General features: G+C 36.9%; 1 protein-coding gene across 5 annotated transcripts in view; it reads left to right on the top strand.

Annotated features, from left to right (window-relative positions):
* Positions 1-17887, top strand: part of SCN9A (sodium voltage-gated channel alpha subunit 9) — a gene marked incomplete at both ends in the record, with an annotated part of 73899 nt that extends 56012 nt beyond the window's left edge. For all 5 annotated transcript variants that reach the window (XM_080927890.1, XM_080927889.1, XM_080927888.1 and 2 more), the window contains 7 exons: positions 3372-3494; positions 7242-7523; positions 8193-8246; positions 9035-9176; positions 13702-13799; positions 14054-14324; positions 16701-17887. In XM_080927890.1, the coding sequence (XP_080784016.1) occupies positions 3372-3494; positions 7242-7523; positions 8193-8246; positions 9035-9176; positions 13702-13799; positions 14054-14324; positions 16701-17887 (2157 nt within the window). The remainder of the gene's footprint in view (positions 1-3371; positions 3495-7241; positions 7524-8192; positions 8247-9034; positions 9177-13701; positions 13800-14053; positions 14325-16700) is intronic.
* Positions 17888-22258: the final 4371 nt, after the last annotated feature.

Here is a 22258-nt window from a genome sequence, read left to right as displayed (position 1 = left end):
CATTTTGTCATCTTCCTTTAAGGCCAGAAGTTTGTGTTTATAAAAATATTAATATAGTCATAGAAATCTGTGATGAATAGAGCAGTAATCTTTCAATTATTGTAATTTCTCTTCCATGTGACTAATACTTGCAATCTTGGCATATGTTTCTCAAAAGTCAAGCAAAAGTGTGGTTTTAAACCTATACCTGACTTGAGGCTGAAGAGACGGCTTGACAGTTACGGCACTGAATCATCTCCCATTGAACCAAGTTATAATACCCAGCACCCTCTCCGGACTCAGTACTCTATAACTCCTGACCTATGTGGGCAGCACATGCTCATGGTGAACAGATACACATGTTGGTGAAATACCCACACATAATTCAAAAATTATTTTCTTAAAATTGCACATGATTTGGTTATCATTCCAGTTAACACTGAGGAAAAGGAGGAAGAGAGAGAGAGAGAGAGAGAGAGAGAGAGAGGGAGAGAGAGAGAGAGAGAGAGAGAGAGAGAGAGGAGAAGGAGGGATGGAAGGAAGGAAGGAAGAAAGCAAGAAAGAAAGAAAGAAAGAAAGAAAGAAAGAAAGAAAGAAAGAAAGAAAGAAAGAAAGAAAGAAAGAAAGAAAGAAAGAAAGATCGAAGGGTCCTTGAGTGATAGAAACAGACAGGGCAGATGAATGTTTTTAGAAGACAGGATGCTCATTTTCACAATATTAATTTCAGAGATGGAGAGATATTCACGTTGTCTCACATAGTAGTTAAAAACTTAGGTAAAAATTCAGAGTTAAGACTGGTTCTATGCTAGAGAGAAGGAAAGCTAGAGAGTACTTATCTCAGTCATAATGATGGAGAAAAACCAAATCAGTTTCCTTTTCTCAAACAACCAACTACCGCCCGCTCCAGAAAGCCAGCAAAACACAGGAGTCACCACTAATTACTTCAGTAAATGCGGAGAACATTTTAGGACTTGGATGATGGAAAATGCATAAGAATAATTGAATTTATTTGTTATTTAACATAGAAAAAATAATTTGGGTGCTAGTGACAGAACTCAATTGCAGAGGGTCTGCTTCTATGTGTGATGCACTAGGTTCAATATTCAGCACAGAAAAGTAAGAGGAAGGAAAGGAAAATTTGTGCCATTGCTTCCTTGTCATATCAATTTGTTGACAATTTTGTATGCATTACAAATTACTTCCCAGCCTTCCTTGCACTCTTAGATGTCTATAGTTCTTTGTGTACGGTTGAGAGCCGCTGAGCTTCCAGCTCTTCTCCACCATGTCTATGTTAGAACAGGAATTGTTGCTGTTCAACTCAAAAGTTTAGCAAGTCATGTTGATAGAACTTCTTGGTATAATCTATGACATTCCTAGAAAAATATATGCATTCAGGAATACGCAAGGGTGAACATGTGCACACCGCACATGCATGTACATACGTAACAACGGTTAATGAAAAAGAGAGTGGGGGGAGGATATTGTTAATCTCAGAGATTCGAGAAAAAAAGATCACTGATCTAAGTCATCAAGAACAAAGTAACTATAGCAAGCAATTAATTAAAACAAGCTTTTAAAAAAATGTGTGCATAGCTCGTCTCTCCATAAAAGTGGGGGTTCAAGAGATCATCATTGCACATGGTGAGATAAGGACTTTTACAGACCAGGAGTGGGGGTTTCCAAATAGGGGATTTGGCAGCCAAATAGGTGGGGTTTCAGAGACATAATATAACAATTTCCTCAAACAAAGAGATGGTTATAGGTGTTCATGACAAGGTAATGGGAACAACAGATGTCATGATAACCTTTGGAAACAGAAGGCATTGTTGCCATTTCCAGGAACAGGCAGCATAGAACTATTTGTAGTTCAAGTTCCAGGTGGGGTATAGCCCAATATTGAGATAGAGTTATAATAATAAACAGGAATGAATCTACCTTTTCTTCAGTACGAAGTGACTAGTCTAAGATGGAAGCAGGGTGGTTTATCGATTTGAGAGGGTTTGGAGGAAGGAAACTGAAGGGGAAATGATTTAATTGTTACAACCTCAAAAATAAAGGAAATAGCTTTAAAAATAAAAAGAAACAATACACATGTGGAAAAGATGCATACATGTTCCCAGTTATAGACTGGAGTGAAGTGTTTCTCAAAATTGTCACATATTCATTATTAGAACATTCAGCATCAGGTTCTACTAGTTCATTAATTACATAATGCAAAATTTATGTAATGTTTTTAGAATCTAGCTTATGAAAAAGAGAGCATGCCTTTTTTCTTATGAAATGAGGAGGAATGCATGATGGAATGAGTTTAGGAATGAGAAGAAGAGTAATGAGTCCTACTAGCTATAGGTTATTAAAATGTATGCTCCATTTAGTGGGATATTCTGAAATGACTGCAGGAGGACATCTGTTCCACAGAGCAGGGTTCCTGTCTCCCCGGCAGCGGTGAACTTCTAAGGAATGAAGTTTTATTCCCTAAACCATTCCATAGAAACTGACCTACATCCACTCTTCCCTAGACATACTGAGTCTCTCTGTCATTGCATTAGCTTGTGTTGAAGATAATGTTCTTAGGCACAGTGCCCTCTGCAGTAAATAATAAACAGAAATTACTCAGAACTGGTATGCACTTAGAGATACAGATTTTTGTTCTCTGGGAACTCATTGTTCTGTTCCAAAATGGATATTGACTTCCTTTCTGCAAGTGTTCTTTCTTTTGAGATGATTCAGGAAAAGAGAACACAGCCTGTAGCATCGTCAGTATGGTTACCAGGCCCAACATGATGAAATTATTATGTCTTTAGGTTGATGGCTAAGCAGTGAGTCATCTAGTCACACTCTATTTTCAATAGAATTCAAAATTCCTTCCATAAATTATTATAGACAGATCCTTTGTGACAATCTTGACAAATCCAAGGCTGCAAACATTCTTACTTTGAAATTGTTCCAATTTCAGTCATGAATCATCAGATGGCTTCCAAATACAGGACATAATAATGTTTATATCTATTTAAGTGTTTGACATTCGTTTATTTACAGCTTTTGGAGGCACACTGAGGTGTGCCACGGTTTTCATTTTAATAAAAAATGTTTTAGTGGCTGTTATCAAGGTTCAGATTTAATAAACAATTAGATAGCCAGTAATTATGATATACAAAAATTGTAGATGTTGTTTCTATTTAAGTATGGCAATATGTAATCTTTCTTGCTTTTTTGTTTAACCTTCCAAGAAATTTATTTTTTCCAATAACTTCCTCATTACATATTATTATGGGGAGGGTTGACAAGAAGGAAATTACATTATTGTTTCTTTCTTTTAGAATTTAGAATTGAGTTTTCATTGTGTCTTATCCCTTCATTAAAATCCTTACTGAGAATGTCATCTTTTGCAGGTGTCTCTAGTTACTTTAGTAGCCAACACTCTTGGCTACTCAGACCTTGGTCCCATTAAATCTCTACGAACACTGAGAGCCCTAAGACCCCTCAGAGCCTTGTCTAGATTTGAAGGAATGAGGGTAAGAAAATACCAAACTCTCTAATGTAAAATTCTTATTTTTTATATTATAGTTTGAAATAATTCTAAAACAAGGGTACAGTTATTATAGACTATCGCTCTATATGTACATGTGCACACACATATACGATCGATACGGTTATAAAGAATAAGTACACAGAGAATTGTAGAGTATGAAGTAACAAAGTAACAAATGATCCTCCAATCCTTTCTTAATGTAATATAAATAGAAAGTCATAGGATCTTAATGGAGGGCCTTTGTTTTCAAAATGGAGCTTTCCTTATGCTAGAATTAAAGGATGAGATCACTGTTCATCCTGATACAACTTCTCACATATACATCAATAGTTTACCTGATGATCTTAATTACAGAACACACTTGGGGAGGGAACATAGAAATGATAAGAGGTAACATTAGCCATCATATCTAATTTCATGCTCAAAATAATGATTCAAAATCAGTGAAATTATACCAAAATTACACTTAAACCTTAGCCTCAGGAGTTATGTTCCTTTGCCATACGCACATAATAGCCCAAAACAGACTCATTCCACAGAAACAAAGTGAAGCAAACCGTGTGTACAGTCAGCCTGGCTTAAATCAGCATCTCCCTCCTAACACCCCAGAAGACAATGCCTATATTTCCTGCATTTAACACAAGTCATTTGTTGCTATTTATCTTGAATTTCGTCTTTCTCACATTTGTGCCTGATCCTCAGCCTGTATTGTTCTCTCTCCTTGGAGGGCTTCTATTTCCTGTTTTTATCCCCAACTCACCAATCAGTATGGCAGTCACCAATACAAATGCCTCTTACCATTAAAGTTCATTTGAATTTGCCTCGTCTGTCCCAGACAAGACACGCCCAAACATCCTTTCATCTATGGCCACATACCAAACCCTCATCGCAGTATACACAGTTGCTTCCTTTTGCCATCTCTGGGCAGTTTAAGATAGAGGCAAATTTGTCTCGTTTGTTTTAAATATACGAATACTGACAAACCATCAGCATTGCCTGGGATTTTTAGAAATGCAAACTTCTAACTCAGCCTTCCCAGGTACTTTCAAAAGCTAAAAGAAGGTCCTGATTTAGAGGCTACCCTAGTCCATGGAATGAGACTGATTCTCAGAAAAACAGAAGCCTAGGATAGCTCAGTGATAGAGTTCATACTTTGCCTTCATAAGAACCTGGATCAATGATACCCAGGGCAAGCATGTGCTTTCACATGCACAGAACAAACACACACACACACACACACACACACACACACACACACACACACAGCCCTGTAGGATCTACTCTAGATCTTTCCAAAGGATAGAATGAAGACTTAATCATCCCTTGTAATCATCAGAGAATGGTCTGATCTTTCAGCTTTTGTATTATTAATTCTCCTTAAGTATTGCTGTGTCTTTTTACCAGTTTATGCATACAGTAGATGACTGCCAAGTATCTCAGAGATCACTATTTCAAAAGAACTCCTAAGCAATACAAAACAACACAAGAATGCAAAGTTTCCACTACACTTTGTGCAGATAGATTGTACTAGAATTTTTAAGGTTAATTTTTGAGCATTAGTTGAATATTGTATTCCTACTTGATTGGCCCATAGATTTGAGCAATGTCTATTGTATTTCCATAAACAGAACATTTCTGTTCCTAGATAATTATTTTGCTGATAAAAACCAGTCTACAATTTACAAATTTTTGTTTGGTTTGGTTTTGGTTTTTGTTTTGATTTTGGTTTTATGGGGGAGCAGAGTAAGGTTTTGGTTTGATTTGTTTATTTTTGTTTGGGTGGTTTTCTTTGGGGGGGTGGTAATTTTTACTCATTTTTATGCAAGTTTGTCTGATTCAAAATATTGTAATATGTTTAAAAGATCCAAATATTTTTTCTGTTTACCCTGAAAAGTATTTCTTCAAGAGGCAGAGACAATTTGAGAGAATAAACAGTAGACGTGAGACATTTGAATGTAGTTTCCTAGGAGTCCTAAGGCTCCACTCCTTCCCCGTTATTCTACAAATACACATTTTAACATGCTGGTTGTGCTGGGAAAAAAACAAAGAGTATAACAATACATAGACAATCCCACCCAACCAGAGACTGAATCATCCAAGTCAAAGAAACAGCATTCTGTGAAACCTTCTAGAGTTGTTAGCACATAATACTACAGGAATGCCAAAGGGGCTTGTGTGCTGGTAAAAATTTAAGATCTCACAGTGTGGTAGCATTAGAGCCATGATTATAAAAGAAAGTCAAAAGCCACAGGACATTAGGCACTCCAGACATGGATGCTTTGGATATGTAAGGCTTTGGGGTTAATGACTGCAAGGTACAGTGTATGTCATTGATAAGCACAAAGAGGGGAACTGAAGACGTGAGAATGGAGATGTAAGGCTGATGAAGAGCTGATAACTCCAAGCATCATTCCATCCCTGTTCTTCCTTGCCTTTTGGGGTATCACCTCTACAGTACTAGCTGATTATATATGCCATGAAGTGTAACCATGGAACTTTTCCTTTCTTCACCTCATGAGCCTCTGAAATCTCTCTACAGTCATTCTTATTGTTCCATTGGGGGGATCAAGAACTCACCATCCTTGCACTGACTTTGCAGTGGAGGAAGCTCTATAGAAGCAGAATCAGATAGTTACAATGGCCGTAGAGACTGTGTAACCCATATTGACCAAACGTACTGAAGCCTGTCTAGGTTCCAGACCACCTCTCAGGTGGCCAGAGAGCCCACATGTATCCCAACAAGGAAGTGCCTTGAGATCCTGTTTAGTATATTTAAAATAAAAAAAAAAAATCTGAATGCTAAGCCATTATCTAACAATCTAGTTCTAGCTCATCTGTACCCAAATGTGGAGAATATCTTAAGAGTAAGAGAAAAGACAGGTTTTTAAGGAATAAGATAATTATGAAAGTCAGGGGAGGGAGACCTACTCTAGAAGGTGTGGTGCAGGGAATTTGAAGCAGTGAAATCAGTAGCACTGATATTATAGTGGGATCAATAACAATGCCAAGACTGAAGGGCAGTAAGGAAGAAGAAGAACGGAAGCTTCACCTAGGGCCTGCACTGCTGAGGCCGGCACTGCCTATGTTTGGCCAAGCACTTAAGTAAGAGCAAATTTTAGAGTTAAAAAGATAATTTCAAGGAAGTTGCCTTCACTTTGTAGAATCACCACAATCTAGAGTACAAACCACTAAGAGGCTCCCAACCGTATCTTAACCCAATACAAACTAGCAGGCTCACCATGTAGGAGGGTGCATTTCCAAAAGCTCCTGATTTCAACATCATAGGACTGAAAATATATACTTCCTTAATTTACATTTTTGTTTTATGTTTGTTTGATTTACCACTTATGTTTCTCTCTTTTTAAATGTTTGTGGATTTATAACTTTGTCTTAGCAGAATCGGGCTCTTTGGAGAGGTCTTTTTGTTTTGGTTTTGGTTTTTCGGTTTGTTTTGTTTTTGTTTTCAGTTATTTGAAGTACAATATATTCCTGACCATTTACTCCTCTGTGTATGCTAGAAGTTTTTCTGTTTTAATCAGTAAACTGGTAAATCAAAAATCACAGGGCATATGTCCCACCTTGTTTTAATAGGTGCCCTACTGACCATTTTATATCTCTTGCTTAACGTAGACTTGGTTGTTAGTTCTGCTTACACCTTTAATTGTGCACTGGTGTCTGTTTGACATTTTCCACTGCTCCTAACTAGTCTTGTCTTTCTTTTGGGTATCAGGTAGTGGTCAACGCTCTCATAGGAGCAATCCCCTCCATCATGAATGTGCTTCTTGTGTGTCTTATATTCTGGCTGATCTTTAGCATCATGGGAGTCAATCTGTTTGCTGGCAAGTTCTATGAGTGTGTCAACACCACGGATGGGTCACGATTTTCTACATCTCAAGTTGCAAACCGTTCTGAGTGTTTTGCCCTGATGAATGTTAGTGGAAATGTGCGATGGAAAAACCTGAAAGTAAACTTCGATAACGTTGGGCTCGGTTACCTGTCGCTGCTTCAAGTTGTAAGTGATTTTCGTCATGAATACTTGGTACAGAGTGTGGGGTGTGAAACATAATATAAATGTGCTACTAACTAGAAATGAAGATGCCATATGTTTTTCAAATAGATTTAATATTTTCTTAGAGCATGTTCCCTGTAAGCTTAGCTAAAGAGCACAGGATTCCCGATGTTTAGATTTATTAATCCAGAATTGACAGTTTATTTTCACTTGAATCTCTATCACTGATGACTTCCAAGTAGTCATTGTAGGACTTCTATGTTTATCTTAAAGGTAATGGAAAGACTTTCTTAAAGGCATTGGGAAGCCCTGAGAAATTGAGACAAATTACTTTCTGCTCTAATGATAAAATTTTCTTCCACTTTAAAGGAGACATTCATATATAAAAATACACTTGTATTTGTAACGATTTGAGAATTCAGTGAAAAAAGCCTAGAATATGTCCTTTTGAAAAGGTACAGCAATTTTCACATGGTTTTTACCATCTGAAATAAATGTATGTGGTGCTCTCATTTTAAAACAATCGTAGCATTTTTATGTTAACTCAATATTTTTAAATAGAACAAAAGTAATTTGATGCAGCTATCAACATTGAAAGACTGACTAGATAAACTGTTCATGATAATTTTAGAGTCTGAGCTTCACATTCAATTTCTCTAAATGTATTTATAGGCAACATTTAAGGGATGGATGGATATTATGTATGCAGCAGTTGACTCTGTTAATGTAAGTATTGATCAACCTAAGAGTAAATCTTAAATTTTATTTATTTATTTTTAGTATGGCTTTAGAATATGAAATTCTTTCTCTAGTGCCCTAAATGACACATACAAGCTTCCTCCCTACTAATTTCAATTACTTGGGAGTATAGCATTTGGAGATGAACCCAGTGTAAATTCTGAGTCTGCTACATTGTGCAAATTCTGCAACCTAGTCTGGACAGTCTACTGAAAAAAAATTAAATAACCCAGTGTCTCCTTCACAGGTTCCTTGTGAGGATCCACCATCCAGAACCTAGCATAGGCTACTAGTAACCAATAAACAGCAAATACTAGCTGATCAAAATAAAAGTAAAGCGATTTTGATTTGTAGTTTTTACTGGTTTTTGTGTCTTGGAACACTTTGCAACAAAATTTGTGCCAATAAATTTTAATGATTACTGGCTGGTTTATTATGTTCCTGTCAAATCCAGCAAAGACACATTTATAAATAATGGAAATATAATAAAATTAATATGACTCTGGAAGGATCCCTTTTACAACTTCATTTGGAAATTAAGGGAATTCCTTCCGCCATTGATCTGGTGACTTGTCCTATCAGTCAGAGATCAATCACTGCCTATGATAAGGTCTTTTTATATATTGCTTGAAGATTGTGTGAGAATACAGTGTAAGCATCTATTAAATACGTGCTTACTGCTGAATTTGTATGCTTCTGAAACACTGACTTTTTCCAGCCCACGTATGACTGGAAATTATCAATTTGACAATCAACGTACTATTGACTCCCTGCAGGTAAATGAGCAGCCGAAATATGAATACAGCCTCTACATGTACATTTACTTTGTCATCTTCATCATCTTTGGCTCATTCTTCACTTTGAACTTGTTCATTGGAGTCATCATAGACAATTTCAACCAACAGAAAAAGAAGATAAGTATTTAAGTGTTTTCTTCATTGCACTGGGAAAGGATGAACTTCTTGAAATTAAACTTATATAGTCAACCATTATAGTCCTAATAGCTGCTACAAAGTCTTAGGAAAGAGGATATGGAGTTGGGGATTTGACACATGTAAAGCATTTTCCTAGGAAGCACAAGGCCCTGTGTTTGTCCCAGCATGGAAATAAGTAAGCAAATACAAGTAGGAAAGGCGAAAAGAAGAAAGGCACACGGAGCAAGGGATTATTCCAAATCGGATATCAGACTAGGTAGAATCAGTAATATATCTCCTCTCTGTTGGATATTTCATCAAATATTTTATTCCATCTGCCACACTGCACGTGTAAAATAGTTGAAAGCACAATGAGAAAATTTTACAGCAGTGCCCACGAGTTGTCAGAAAGCTGACATAGGTGTAGGTGGTATTTGATTTGCTTTTGGAGGTAAGAAAGAGCAACTGGGAGGTCTGTGAGTAGGCTGACCTCATAAAGAAGAACAGATACGGGGGCATAACGTCTAGCCCTAATAAAGGAGGCAGCTATTCGGGATGAACAGCACCTCACTCCATTAATATGGAGTTCAGATTTGAAGACAGAAAAATTTTAAGAATACATGATGATTGTAGTTTCAGGAAAGCAGATTTGAAAATCCTTATTAAATATTCAGTAGGAGCTGATGATATGTCATTGTATATTTCAAGCAAGGAACAACATGCATCACTGACATTGTTGGAATTTCATTGTTTCTGGTGCTGCATAAGGTGCCTCACATGTGCAGTTTAGAGGAATGAGATGTAGTTAACATCTAAGGAAGATTATGTGACATTTACAATCTGACCCTAGAGAATAGCTTCATCAAAAGCCAAGCCCCAGAATTCTTTCAACCACAGATTATGAAACTGAGCTTTAATAAATGTGTATATGACTGGACAAACACAGGTTAGTCCAGATCCTGTTTAATCTGCCCCCTGAGCTGCTCTTAGAACATTTAAATTAAGGGAACATATTCAAATGAGGCATTCTCTCAAGGAGTGTCTATATGGTTGTTGTGAATGTCAAGCAGCAGAATCTATGTCTTAGGTTTCTCGATGGTTAGCTTCAGCTTGAGTACCATCAAAGAAACAGAGATGTTCACAGAACTAGGTGTGGGATTACTACAGAAGATTATTCCACATTCCAGGTTTGTGCCTATAAGTACACGTATGTATGCGTTGGCATGTATATAGTGCACAGAATTTAATGCCACGAGCACAGCAAAATGTCTATTAGTTTCAAAGTCCATATGTAATCTGGGATTCAAGGTAGACTCTTAAATATCCTAAATGTAAGTAGTTTAAAGACAGTTAATGTCTCTACCAATTGCTTTGAAAGATATACTCATATTTTACTAGTTTTCTCAGCAATACATTATTTCTGCTAATACTGTCTTCATTGTGAATGCGTTCATGTGACAGTTAAATTCCTATAATTAATCATCAGCATGCAACTGAAGATGAGTAAGTAAGTTATGACTAGGTTCAAGTTATACAATGGAAAATTAGGAAGATAACATATACTGACTATGGATGTTAGAACCTATGCATAAATTCTAAGTAACAACAACCCTCCTAATGTCTTTATAAGGATGATGGGTGCAACTACACTAAAACACCTGGCATTCAAAATTTAGGAGCCCCAAATGTTTCAGATGTCACATTTCCTTTTATTTCTAAATATTAAATATTAGCATGTGTGTGTGTGTGTGTGTGTGTGTGTGTGTGTGTGTGTGTGTGTGTGTAAATTAAGATAATAAGGTAGGAGGCCCAAACCTAAACAAAAAGACAATTGTAGACATAGGATAGAGGTAACTAGCATAAAATCTGAAGTGTACCTGCATTTTCACTAAGCCACTGGGTTAAGAATGGCATTCTCTCCTTTGGGTATCCTGCCACTTCTCAAGACATTCAGAATTTGAAACATTTCAAGTTAACATAGGGCATTTATAAAGCGTTTCTCTGCTAGGTGTTTGTCAAGTATGATTTCGGTTGATCCTCCCAGGGAGTAAATGGCATATTTTTATATAACAATATGATAACAATGCACTGAGGGAACCAGGAAGCTTACGTATGGACAAGAGAGATGAGATTTGAACAAAGATACAAACCAAGTCTTAACTGATCCGCAATACAGTTTTGACATCAGTGAGCATTCAGATAGCACAACCTGACCTGTGAAATGTCCATCTGTCTGTTCTAGAAGCCTTCTTTGCACAAGCCTATATGGTGTGTAGTAAAACAACAGTTCAAGGCTCTGGGTTGCACAGCTTCCTCTAAGGTTCACCATACCCATCATGATATTTTAGAAACAGAATATCTTCCTTGGAAAACAAAGTCTGCAAGATTGTTTTGGGCTTCAAATTTCTTTTCCATGTGTTGTTTCCAACTTTTGTTTAGTTTCTGATGTGTGAAGAGAGTCAGTCACTACTACTAACACTCAGGACCCACACTGCTCTTAACATTAGCATGAACTCTCTGTCACCAGACGAGTACCAAAATAAGTAACATAAAGATGGTGGGCCAACTAGGAAGAGTGAATACAATCTAAGAAAAAGAAAGTGTAGCTCCTGTTAGGCATATGAGAAGCAAAAAATAAACCCAAAATGGAGATGAATATAATTTAAACCAGGAAAAAAATGAAAGCCACAGCCAGGTTGTCCTCAACTTCAAGACACTATAAATTGGAGCTTCACGGTCTCAGAAATGAATCTATAACACACAAATTATTTTACATTATGCTTTGAGTTTAAAAGTGCAATAGCAAAGACCAGGGAAAACTCTATTCAAGGCTGTGAAAATTGGATATAGCCTTCAGAAGTCAGCAAAGCATCAAGAAGTAACCAAAGTTTCTAGTCTTCCTTTCTGGGATTTTATCTTTTCTACTGAAAAAAAAAAGGCTTAAAATGTGATTTTGACATCAGTTATTGCTGTTTAATCTTAGTGACTGCATTTCTTTTTTTTTAACTTTATTTTAAAAAACAAAGATAAAAGAAAAAATTTTAAACATTTTTGCATAAATGTATACAAATACATTTTTGTCAGTGCTTTGGGTTTTTTTTTTTTCTTTTTTTCTTTTTTTTTTTTTAAGGTTTGATACTCTGTATTAAGGTCTTACTAGTTACAATGAGCAAAAAGTACATGTAAACCAGTATGTAACCTGGAACTAGTCAAAGTTTTCTTGGTGTGTAAGGAATGAGCATAATGGGTTTTTTTGTTTGTTTGTTTCTTTTCTTTTCTTTTTTTCTTGAGCTTCACACAGTCTGTGAGTTGTTTCTGGGGCAGTCCGAGCCTCTGGGGTTAGCATCCCACTATCAGTGACTGCATATTATGTCTGTTCTTTTGTGACTGGGTTATCTCACTCAGGATGATATTCTCTAGATGCATCCATTTTCTTAAGAATTTCATTAAGTCATTGTTTCTGATAGCTGAGTAGTACTCCATTGTGTAAATGTACCAAAATTTTTGTATCCATTCATCTACTGAAGGACATCTGGGTTCTTTCCAGCTTCTGGCTATTATAAATAAAGCTGCTATGAACATTGTAGTGCATATATCTTTGTTGTATATTGGAGTGTCTCTGGGGTATATGCCCAGAAGTGGAATAGCTGGATCTTCGGGTAGTACTATGTCCAATTTTCTGAGGAATCGCCAGACTGATTTCCAGAGTGGTTGTATCAGTTTACAACCCCACCAACAGTGGAGAAGTGTTCCTTTTTCTCCACAACCTTGCCAGCATCTGCTGAGTGACTGCATTTCTTTCTGTTTAATTATTTGATAGTCTTTCAGATATCTCAAGGCTGATCACTAGTAGCTTTTGTTGTACCTGAACTTTACAAGTATAATGTTGATATACAATGAAATATTTATATTGAAACCAGAGGATTATTAAAAACCCAGTTTCTTTACATAAAGACAGACACAGACATAGATATTGACATAGATAAAGAACTGTATAAGCATTTCTAGAATTATCTGTATTTTTTTCTCCATTAATGAAATGGCATAATTGGGAAATGAATATAAATTAATAGAAAATTAGTGCTTAGATATTATTTTAGAACCCTACTTATGGTTAGAGTCCTATATACATATATATAGAGTCCTATATACATCATCCAATGCATGAAAGACATTTTTAAATCTTCCTAATATATCTGTTACTTAGCACAAATATTTTCTAGTAAGAGAGATAGCAGAGGAAATAAAACCTCAACAATTAGGCTTAAGAAGAACATATTAATATATCAAAAGGTAATGGAGCCGGTCATGATTATGTGCTGTGTATACTCTACATAATTGAATTAGAGTATGACCATGTTTATACATAGGTAATCCTTTTTTAGGCATCTTATGGATAGCTCCTAGGTATTAGCAAAGTGAAGATCATCATTATATTAACATATCTAACCTTTTCATGAAGTAGAAGAATAAATTACACTTTGGTTCTGGTATTAATTGTATTTCTTTTTTATTCCTTTACCTTGGAGGTCAAGACATCTTTATGACAGAAGAACAGAAGAAATACTATAATGCAATGAAGAAGCTGGGGTCCAAGAAACCACAAAAACCAATTCCGAGGCCAGGGGTAAATACACACACACACACACACACACACACACACACACACGGATCTTCAATATTCATTCTCCTAACCATGTCCGAGTCCTAAATTTGTAGCATATTTTTATTCTTTTACAAAATGTATTTATTTTTATACAATATATTTTATTATGATTGTCCCCTCTCTCAACTCCTCCCCAAACCTTTATATGTTTATAATTGTACATAATGAATTTTAATCAGCATTCTGTCTCACTTCTGTTTTTTTCTTTTTTTCAGAACAAATTCCAAGGATGCATATTTGACCTAGTAACAAACCAAGCTTTTGATATCACCATCATGGTTCTTATATGCCTCAACATGGTGACCATGATGGTAGAAAAAGAGGGGCAAACTGAGTACATGGATTTTGTTCTATATTGGATCAACATGGTCTTCATTATCCTCTTCACTGGGGAGTGTGTGCTGAAGCTTATCTCCCTCCGGCATTACTACTTCACCATCGGATGGAACATTTTCGATTTTGTGGTGGTCATCCTCTCCATTGTAGGTAAGGCCATTAACTAGTCAAATCTTAATTTTGGATATAGTCGGCATGTGTTCTAAGAAGTGCCTGAACGTATGAGGTCTGTTTTACTGTCCAGTGAACTATTAGCATGAGAGAAGGAAGGAGATTTAGAAGGAAAACAAAGTTCTGCCCCAGAACTTCCAAGTTCAAACCACAGCCCTGAAAGCCAAATGTCTGTCAGAAAGAATTCCCATTGAGATCAATTTCCAAATCTGCCCCCAAGAAACCTGATTATAGACATCTATTCATGGAGGTGTCTTGGAAACCAGTAAAGAATATGCAATTATTTTTATTTTAGCATGGTCAAGGCTAATTGATATGGATACCAGCTTATTTTTGAAATTCATCCCGGACTTAAAATGTCAAAAAAATTGACATTTCATCTCTTAAAACTAATACTAATACTAATACTAATCAGTCTATTACATTCAGTTATTTCTCATCTAGCAGCTGTGTCTGTGCAGCACAGATATGACTTGTGCGTCTTTTCTTTCACCGTCATCTCTTTCTGGGTCTCTCTATGTCCAACATGCCAGAAACACAATAAAAAGATGCCAAATGACTTAAAACCAGTTTTCAATGAAACAATATTGTTACCCGATGTGATATACCCAAGCTAATTAAAATTCAGGTAGTAACATCATCGTGACAAGATAAAGTGTAAGTATGGAAACTTTCCCGGTCAGTCAGGACAAGGAAAGAACATAGTCTTAGCGATGCTATCCAGGGGGTCAAATAAGAGAACAAGGAGCTGTGTGCATTAAAACTCAGGAGTAACTTGTCTTTATCCTCATGAAATCATGGCACTCTCTGAATGGGAGAAAGTTGCCGGTGGCCCTGCACAACTCTCTGTAATCCCAGCATGAAGGGGCTTTACCAGGAGGATATGGAGTCCCAGACCATCCTAGGCTACCTAGTGAGACAATCTCAAACTTAAGAAAATAATGATAACAATAAATCAATTGGAGTTCAGGAAAGTCAAATTATAAATTGCATATCAACATTGATAATTTTCTGAAATGTTGACCAAAGGAAAAAAGATAGAAAGCACGTTTGAATAAAAGTTTAATTCAAACTTATAATAAAAATAAGATTACAAATATAGTAATAAATTTACCATATAATTTATCAGATATCTATGAATAAAAGTAAAGGACAAAAAAAGCTGAAATAATTAAAGGCTTATCTTATACTTGCTTCCAAAGGCTTTCAGATTATTTTTTGAAATTACAACTTTCTGAATATTTGTTAACTTTTATTCATATGTGTGTGTATGTGTGTGAATGTATATGATGTGTCTGGGCTCCCACAGATGCCAAAAAGAAGATACTACACCCCTGGAGCTGAAGTTATAGACTGTTGTGAGTCACCAGATATAGGGACTGAGAACAGAACTTGGTTCCCCTGCAAAAGCAGCAAGAAACTGTAACCTCTGAGGGCCCTCTCCAGCCTTAGTGACCACCTTCTATGGAAATGAATTTATAATTTTAATAAAACTATCAGGGAAAGTTTTTATAAAGATGGAAAATACAGCGGTGAGAAAATCTGCAGCAGTGTGTGGGAATAAAGAATCCTGAGAAACTAAACACTAGACTTAATGCACAATTAGGATGTATGCAGTTTGATAGCCATAAAAATCAAAGGATGATATTTAAGACACGGGCAGCTGGAGTGACCCACTGCTCATAGGACAAAAAAAGGTAGATCTCTGTGAGTTCCAAGCCAACCCAGATTACATAGCAACTCCCATTCTCTTTCCAAGGGTAAAGGTTACATAGTTACACTCTATCTCAAAAAGAAAAAGAAAGGAAGGGAAGAAGTAAGAAAGGAAGGAAGGAAGGAAGGAAGGAAGGAAGGAAGGAAGGAAGGAAGGGGGAGGGAGGGAAAAAGAAAATACTGTTTTAAGTTAATTTTTATAAGTGATTTTATTTACACATATATAATTTCTCTCACATGCATGCACACGCACACACATACACACACACACACACACACGTGTACACACATATTCTCTTGTGTTTTATTAGTAGGATTTAGTTTACGCATAGCTCTAGCACTGAGCTCCATTCTGAGCCCTGTATATAAAATTTTTAACATGAGCATGCATAATCTTTTTTATTCACGATGCAAACTTTAGTCTCAAGAGAATGAAAAAGAAAAATCTTACCAGCCAAAATAGAAGTGTGCCCATGAATTTAGTTAAGATGAAAAACTGTCACAAGCAGTTAATAAAGTATCAAATCAAGATAGAACAGCAATTTTGAATTTATCAGATGTCGAATGAATCTATTTAGATTCATGATATTGTGATACATGAATCTTTAAACATTTCTGTTAATTTTTTCCTCTCCAATACAGGAATGTTTCTCGCTGAGATGATAGAGAAGTATTTTGTGTCCCCTACGCTGTTCCGAGTCATCCGCTTGGCCAGGATTGGACGAATCCTACGCCTGATCAAGGGCGCCAAGGGGATCCGCACACTGCTCTTTGCTCTGATGATGTCCCTTCCTGCTCTGTTCAACATCGGCCTCCTGCTTTTCCTGGTCATGTTCATCTACGCCATCTTTGGGATGTCCAACTTTGCCTACGTTAAAAAGGAAGCTGGAATTAATGACATGTTCAACTTTGAGACCTTCGGCAACAGTATGATCTGCCTGTTCCAAATCACCACGTCTGCGGGCTGGGATGGGCTGCTGGCCCCCATCCTCAACAGCGCACCTCCCGACTGTGACCCGAAAAAAGTTCACCCAGGAAGTTCAGTGGAAGGAGACTGCGGGAACCCCTCTGTGGGGATTTTCTACTTTGTCAGCTACATCATCATCTCCTTTCTGGTTGTGGTGAACATGTACATCGCTGTCATCCTGGAGAATTTCAGCGTCGCCACAGAAGAAAGTACTGAGCCCCTGAGTGAGGACGACTTTGAGATGTTCTACGAGGTCTGGGAGAAGTTCGACCCCGACGCCACTCAGTTCATAGAGTTCTGCAAACTCTCTGACTTTGCAGCTGCCCTGGACCCTCCCCTCCTCATCGCAAAGCCAAACAAAGTCCAGCTGATCGCCATGGACCTGCCCATGGTGAGTGGAGACCGCATCCACTGCCTGGACATCTTATTTGCTTTTACAAAGCGGGTCTTGGGCGAGAGTGGAGAGATGGATTCTCTTCGTTCCCAGATGGAAGAGCGGTTTATGTCAGCCAATCCTTCTAAAGTGTCCTATGAACCCATCACAACCACACTGAAGAGAAAACAAGAAGATGTGTCTGCAACCATCATTCAGCGTGCTTACAGACGGTACCGCCTGAGGCAAAACGTCAAGAATATCTCAAGTATATACATAAAAGATGGAGACAGGGATGATGATTTGCCCAACAAAGAAGATATAGTTTTTGATAATGTCAATGAGAACTCAAGTCCAGAAAAGACAGATGCAACTGCTTCTGCCATCTCTCCACCTTCCTACGACAGTGTCACCAAGCCAGATCAGGAGAAATATGAAACAGATAAGACAGAGAAAGAAGACAAAGAGAAAGACGAAAGCAGGAAATAGAGTCTGGGTTTTGATACACTGTTTACAGCCTGTGAAGGGGACTCACTCGTGTTAATAAGACTCTTTACTGAGGTCTATGCCAAACTCTTTTTATCAGAATACTCTCAAAGGCAGCACAACCAGTAGCTCTGATCCAATGAGACAGTGGGGAGCATTTACACATGGCTATTTTTTGAGATGGTAAATGATTCTTTAAGATTTGTGAGTGTAACTTTGCAGGGAATAATCATTACTGTATTCAAGGGTGATTTCATCGTTTTAAAAATCAGAAAATCAGGTAGAACATTTTAGAACATTTTCTCCTTTGCCTTCATTTCTTTTGTCTAGATTCTAAGAAAATGTGTATCCATGTGAATATAAAAATTCAGGTATATACGCATACATGCACACAGTCACAAATACAATCAGAATTAGCTATGAATTGGAATTCAATGTAAATATTTTGCCTTTTGTTTGCTATGAAATTCCTTGTAAAAGAGATGGGATTAGTGACGAAGGTTTTGTCAAAGCATCTTATTATTAAGAAGTAAGATTCTTTATCCAGAGAGAGTTCAGTTTATATATTGAGGTGCTGAAACTTAGCCTACATTGCATCAAAAGCAACTTATAGGTATCTATAAATTATCATGGGATAGAAACACATATGTGGGCTACTTATTTAAGAAATCGCTTTCGTTTGTATAGATTAGCATCATTCACATTCACACATTGACGTATGGCCATCTTTGGCATTTTGTGCTCACACGATTTTCCCCCAAAATGCAGGCACACATCACAGAGAACGGCTTCCCAGCCTTCTGCTCCACTCTGGTCAGTCCAATAACCACAGACCTTGAAACATTGTTTAAAATATAAATATTAGGTTTCTCAATATAAACATATGAATATCGTTAGCCGAAAAGTTAATTCATGGCGCTTTATTTACTAATGCAATCCAGTTTGCCCAATGGCTCATAACTCACCTCTTCAGGGTAGTTGTTACATTTGTCTTCTTGTGCAGTTTTGGTTTGTCAGACTTTATATCGAAGCACATCTCATGTTTCCTTTCTAATGAGATGTATCCTGAAATGCAATTAGCTACCTGATACTTTAGCACTTGTTTGAGCAGATGACTAGAGCACATTATGTACTGCATCTCTTACATACAATCCTTAATGAGCTTGGCAGCTTCGCACATTACACAGAACACCAGGCTTTTGATGTCTCTCTGCTCACCAGGTGTTGTTTTGTGTGAATGAATGTCATTCAAAGAGTGAGTCTCACTGGCTTTCTTTATTGCCAGTGACTTCCCTAAATGAAGAATTAATCCACTAAAGCACTACTATTTCCCCCTGTAAATAATGTAGCTGTCACTTCCTTCTTCATATTCTAATTCATGGTGTGAAATATATTTTGCATTGATCAGTAAAATAGTCCGGGCTCACCATTTTCAGAACATGAACATTTTGAGAGAGTTGCACTTACCATACCAATGATTAGAAATTGACTCCATGTTTTTAAAGTACTTGTTTTTTTTTTTATAAAAAAGAATGACCCTGACAAATTCTTTCATTATTTTTATTCCAGCAATGTAAAATCTTTCCTCCAACACTTTATCCTTGCAGAGAAAAAAAAATATGAGCCAATGGGCCATGTAAATAAAGGAGCTTTATCTAGAAGATTCTGAAGGAGACTTTGAAGTAAATATGTAAGACATACTTAATCAATTTGCCTTTGAAATTGAAAAGTAACACAAAATATTGATATAATAAGTCATTAAAACACATTCCTTATTTCTTGCCTGGTTTAAAAGGAAGGATTAAACATCCCAAGGGAAGAGAAGAGTCAGAGATAAAGAGAGGGAGAGAAGAAAAAATAAAGGACAAAGATAATTAGAGAGAACGTGCCCAAGTTCCCACATTATGGACTTTATCCTATAGCTGAGTCTCTTTCCAAATGTTCATCCTAAGTTCTCTAAGAGACTAAGTGCAAGGCTGAAGGTTGTTTACAACCATCTCTAATCATTAGCAGTTGGGGGAGCTACTTTTACATTTCTATGGAAAATGCCAAGGAGTGCTAAGCTGGACAGTATAGAGCATTATGTATCTGTCAAGCAGCTAAAATATGTTTAGGCAACTTAATTAGGGAGCCACACAAAACCTTACCGTTTTTGACAATTTTAATACATTTAATTAAGAAATCAGGATGTTTATTATTTTGCATACATAAGAATATAAAATATTGTACATTTTATGGATGCAGTCTGTGTGGATGTTTGTTATGGATTATCTGTAATTTACTATTATTGATTTTGCAGTGACTGATTTTTGTGTAAATTTAAAATATGTTGTCAGCTGGTTTCTCAACACATTTTTTTTAACATTACTAAATGTGAACAGCTATAAAGTTTCTCTTTTTCTACATCATGTTGAACATATTTCATTCAGAATTACATAATTTTAAATGTGATGTTGTTTTATATGCATATATGTTTATCTTCAAAATCACTACTTATGACATTGTATCAATTTAAAAGATGGTATTTGACACTAGGATAGCATTTAGTAAACGGTAAAAGCTTACACACCTTTTCATGTTGATTAGTGTTTGCGCTAATTATAAAATGTCACCTATGGAAGCTACCAGTAACTAAAATTATTTTACCTGTTGGCATAGAACGGTGACATTGAATAGAAAAAATATATATGTGACCACAAATCCATGCACATAGTTTGCATGAAAATGGGAGAATCTCATTTTTCTGTTATATCTCTTCTCCCTGTGTAAAAAGTACAAGAAGTCTGTGGGCTATTTCTAAATTCAAATTGTCACAATTTGCAATTATAAATGTTTAGCACGACTTTGTAGAATTTTGATAGTTTTATAAGAGTGAAAAACAAATGCATATGTAAATAAAGCAGCCCATACTAGGAGATTCATCAAATGTTAATATGTAAATAAAGCAGCCCATACTAGCAGATTCGTCACATGTTAATATGTAAATAAAGCAGCCCATACTAGCAGATTCGTCATATGATAAAGGAAGTCATGAAAAGGAGGTGACAAAGTAAGGATGGTCAGTACTTGATCTGGGTTTAGAACCTATGTTTGGAGCCACCAATTTTTAAGTATATGTTCTCACAATGTTATTAGTTTTCTAAGGAAAGCAATCAAGAATTGCTTCCAGAAAATGAGTAAGTAGCCATGAATATATGAATGCTGTTTACAAATCCCATAGACCCATGAATGCTCAAATGTTTGAGTTTGTCAAAAAAAATTACATTGTAGTTATACTTGATAATCAAAACTGTTAATAGAATCTAAAATAAAAGTCGCTAAAAATTAACTTACATTGTATTTATTGTGTGCCCCAGTGAGAATAACACTTTTAGAGGTAAATTCATTATATCTAATATCACTCTCTAATAACAGTGTTATTTTTTTTCCTCTCTCCAATCTTAGTTTTTTTTTTTTTTTTAAGTATCTTGTGTAAATGACTCCTGGATGCCGAAGTTAAGAAAGCCCAGTCTGGAGTTTCAAAGTAATCTATTCAAATCTATAACCTGGGTGTGTAGTGTGAGACGAAATTGAGACAGGCAGCCACCAAAGGCAAACATTTAGCCACACACGGATGTCTGCTTGTTCTTCCGTTTGTGCTAACGCAGAGAAGCAGCATAGCACACATAACAGGTGGTCGTGTATGTGTCCGAGTCACAGCCGAATATGGATACCAAACAAACCATAGCCTTCTGAATGAACTTCCTGGATGCATCATTTCCCTTACATGGATCTCTGTTTCTCATTGAAAACGTGAGAGTGTCCTACTTCACACACAGGAAGGTCAGAATGGCACAGTTTACATGAAGGGATTAGAGCCGTACTTGACAACACACAATCACAAATGAGCTTAGGCAGTGGTGCGAGGGTAATACTACCTGGGCTTCCAAGGTTTCTAGGAGCCCAGGCTACATGTATGTTGAGCAGAAGCACAGTGGAGCCCACATACATGGTCAATAATGAAAATATGTCCTGTTTCCCATAAGTATGTCTAAGTCTATTCCTAGAGAAGTTCCGGGTGAGGAGCTACACGGTTTGCCCATGGCGGCTGCCCGGTCTGTGGGCTTTAAGGTTTCTTCCTGTCCCCCTAAAGCACCCGAGGCTGCATCATGGACTTTCAGAACCAACCTGGAGGCAAAACCCACCCCCACCCTGACCACCCAGCCTGCATGCACTAGAGAAAGTCAAAGTGGAGGTGAAGATGGGCCTCCCTAGCTACAAAGTAACCAGCAGAGGGACACAGAGATGGGCCAGCAGAGCCTGCTGTTCCAGACTGACTACCCTGAGGTTGCAGAGGGTATCGCACCACACCACCGTTTCGTGTCTGCCGATGAG

Source organism: Micromys minutus, assembly GCF_963924665.1.
Source record: "Micromys minutus genome assembly, chromosome: 13".
In the NCBI taxonomy this organism is placed as follows: Eukaryota; Metazoa; Chordata; class Mammalia; order Rodentia; family Muridae; genus Micromys; species Micromys minutus.
This window is presented reverse-complemented; position numbering and strand designations above follow the sequence as displayed.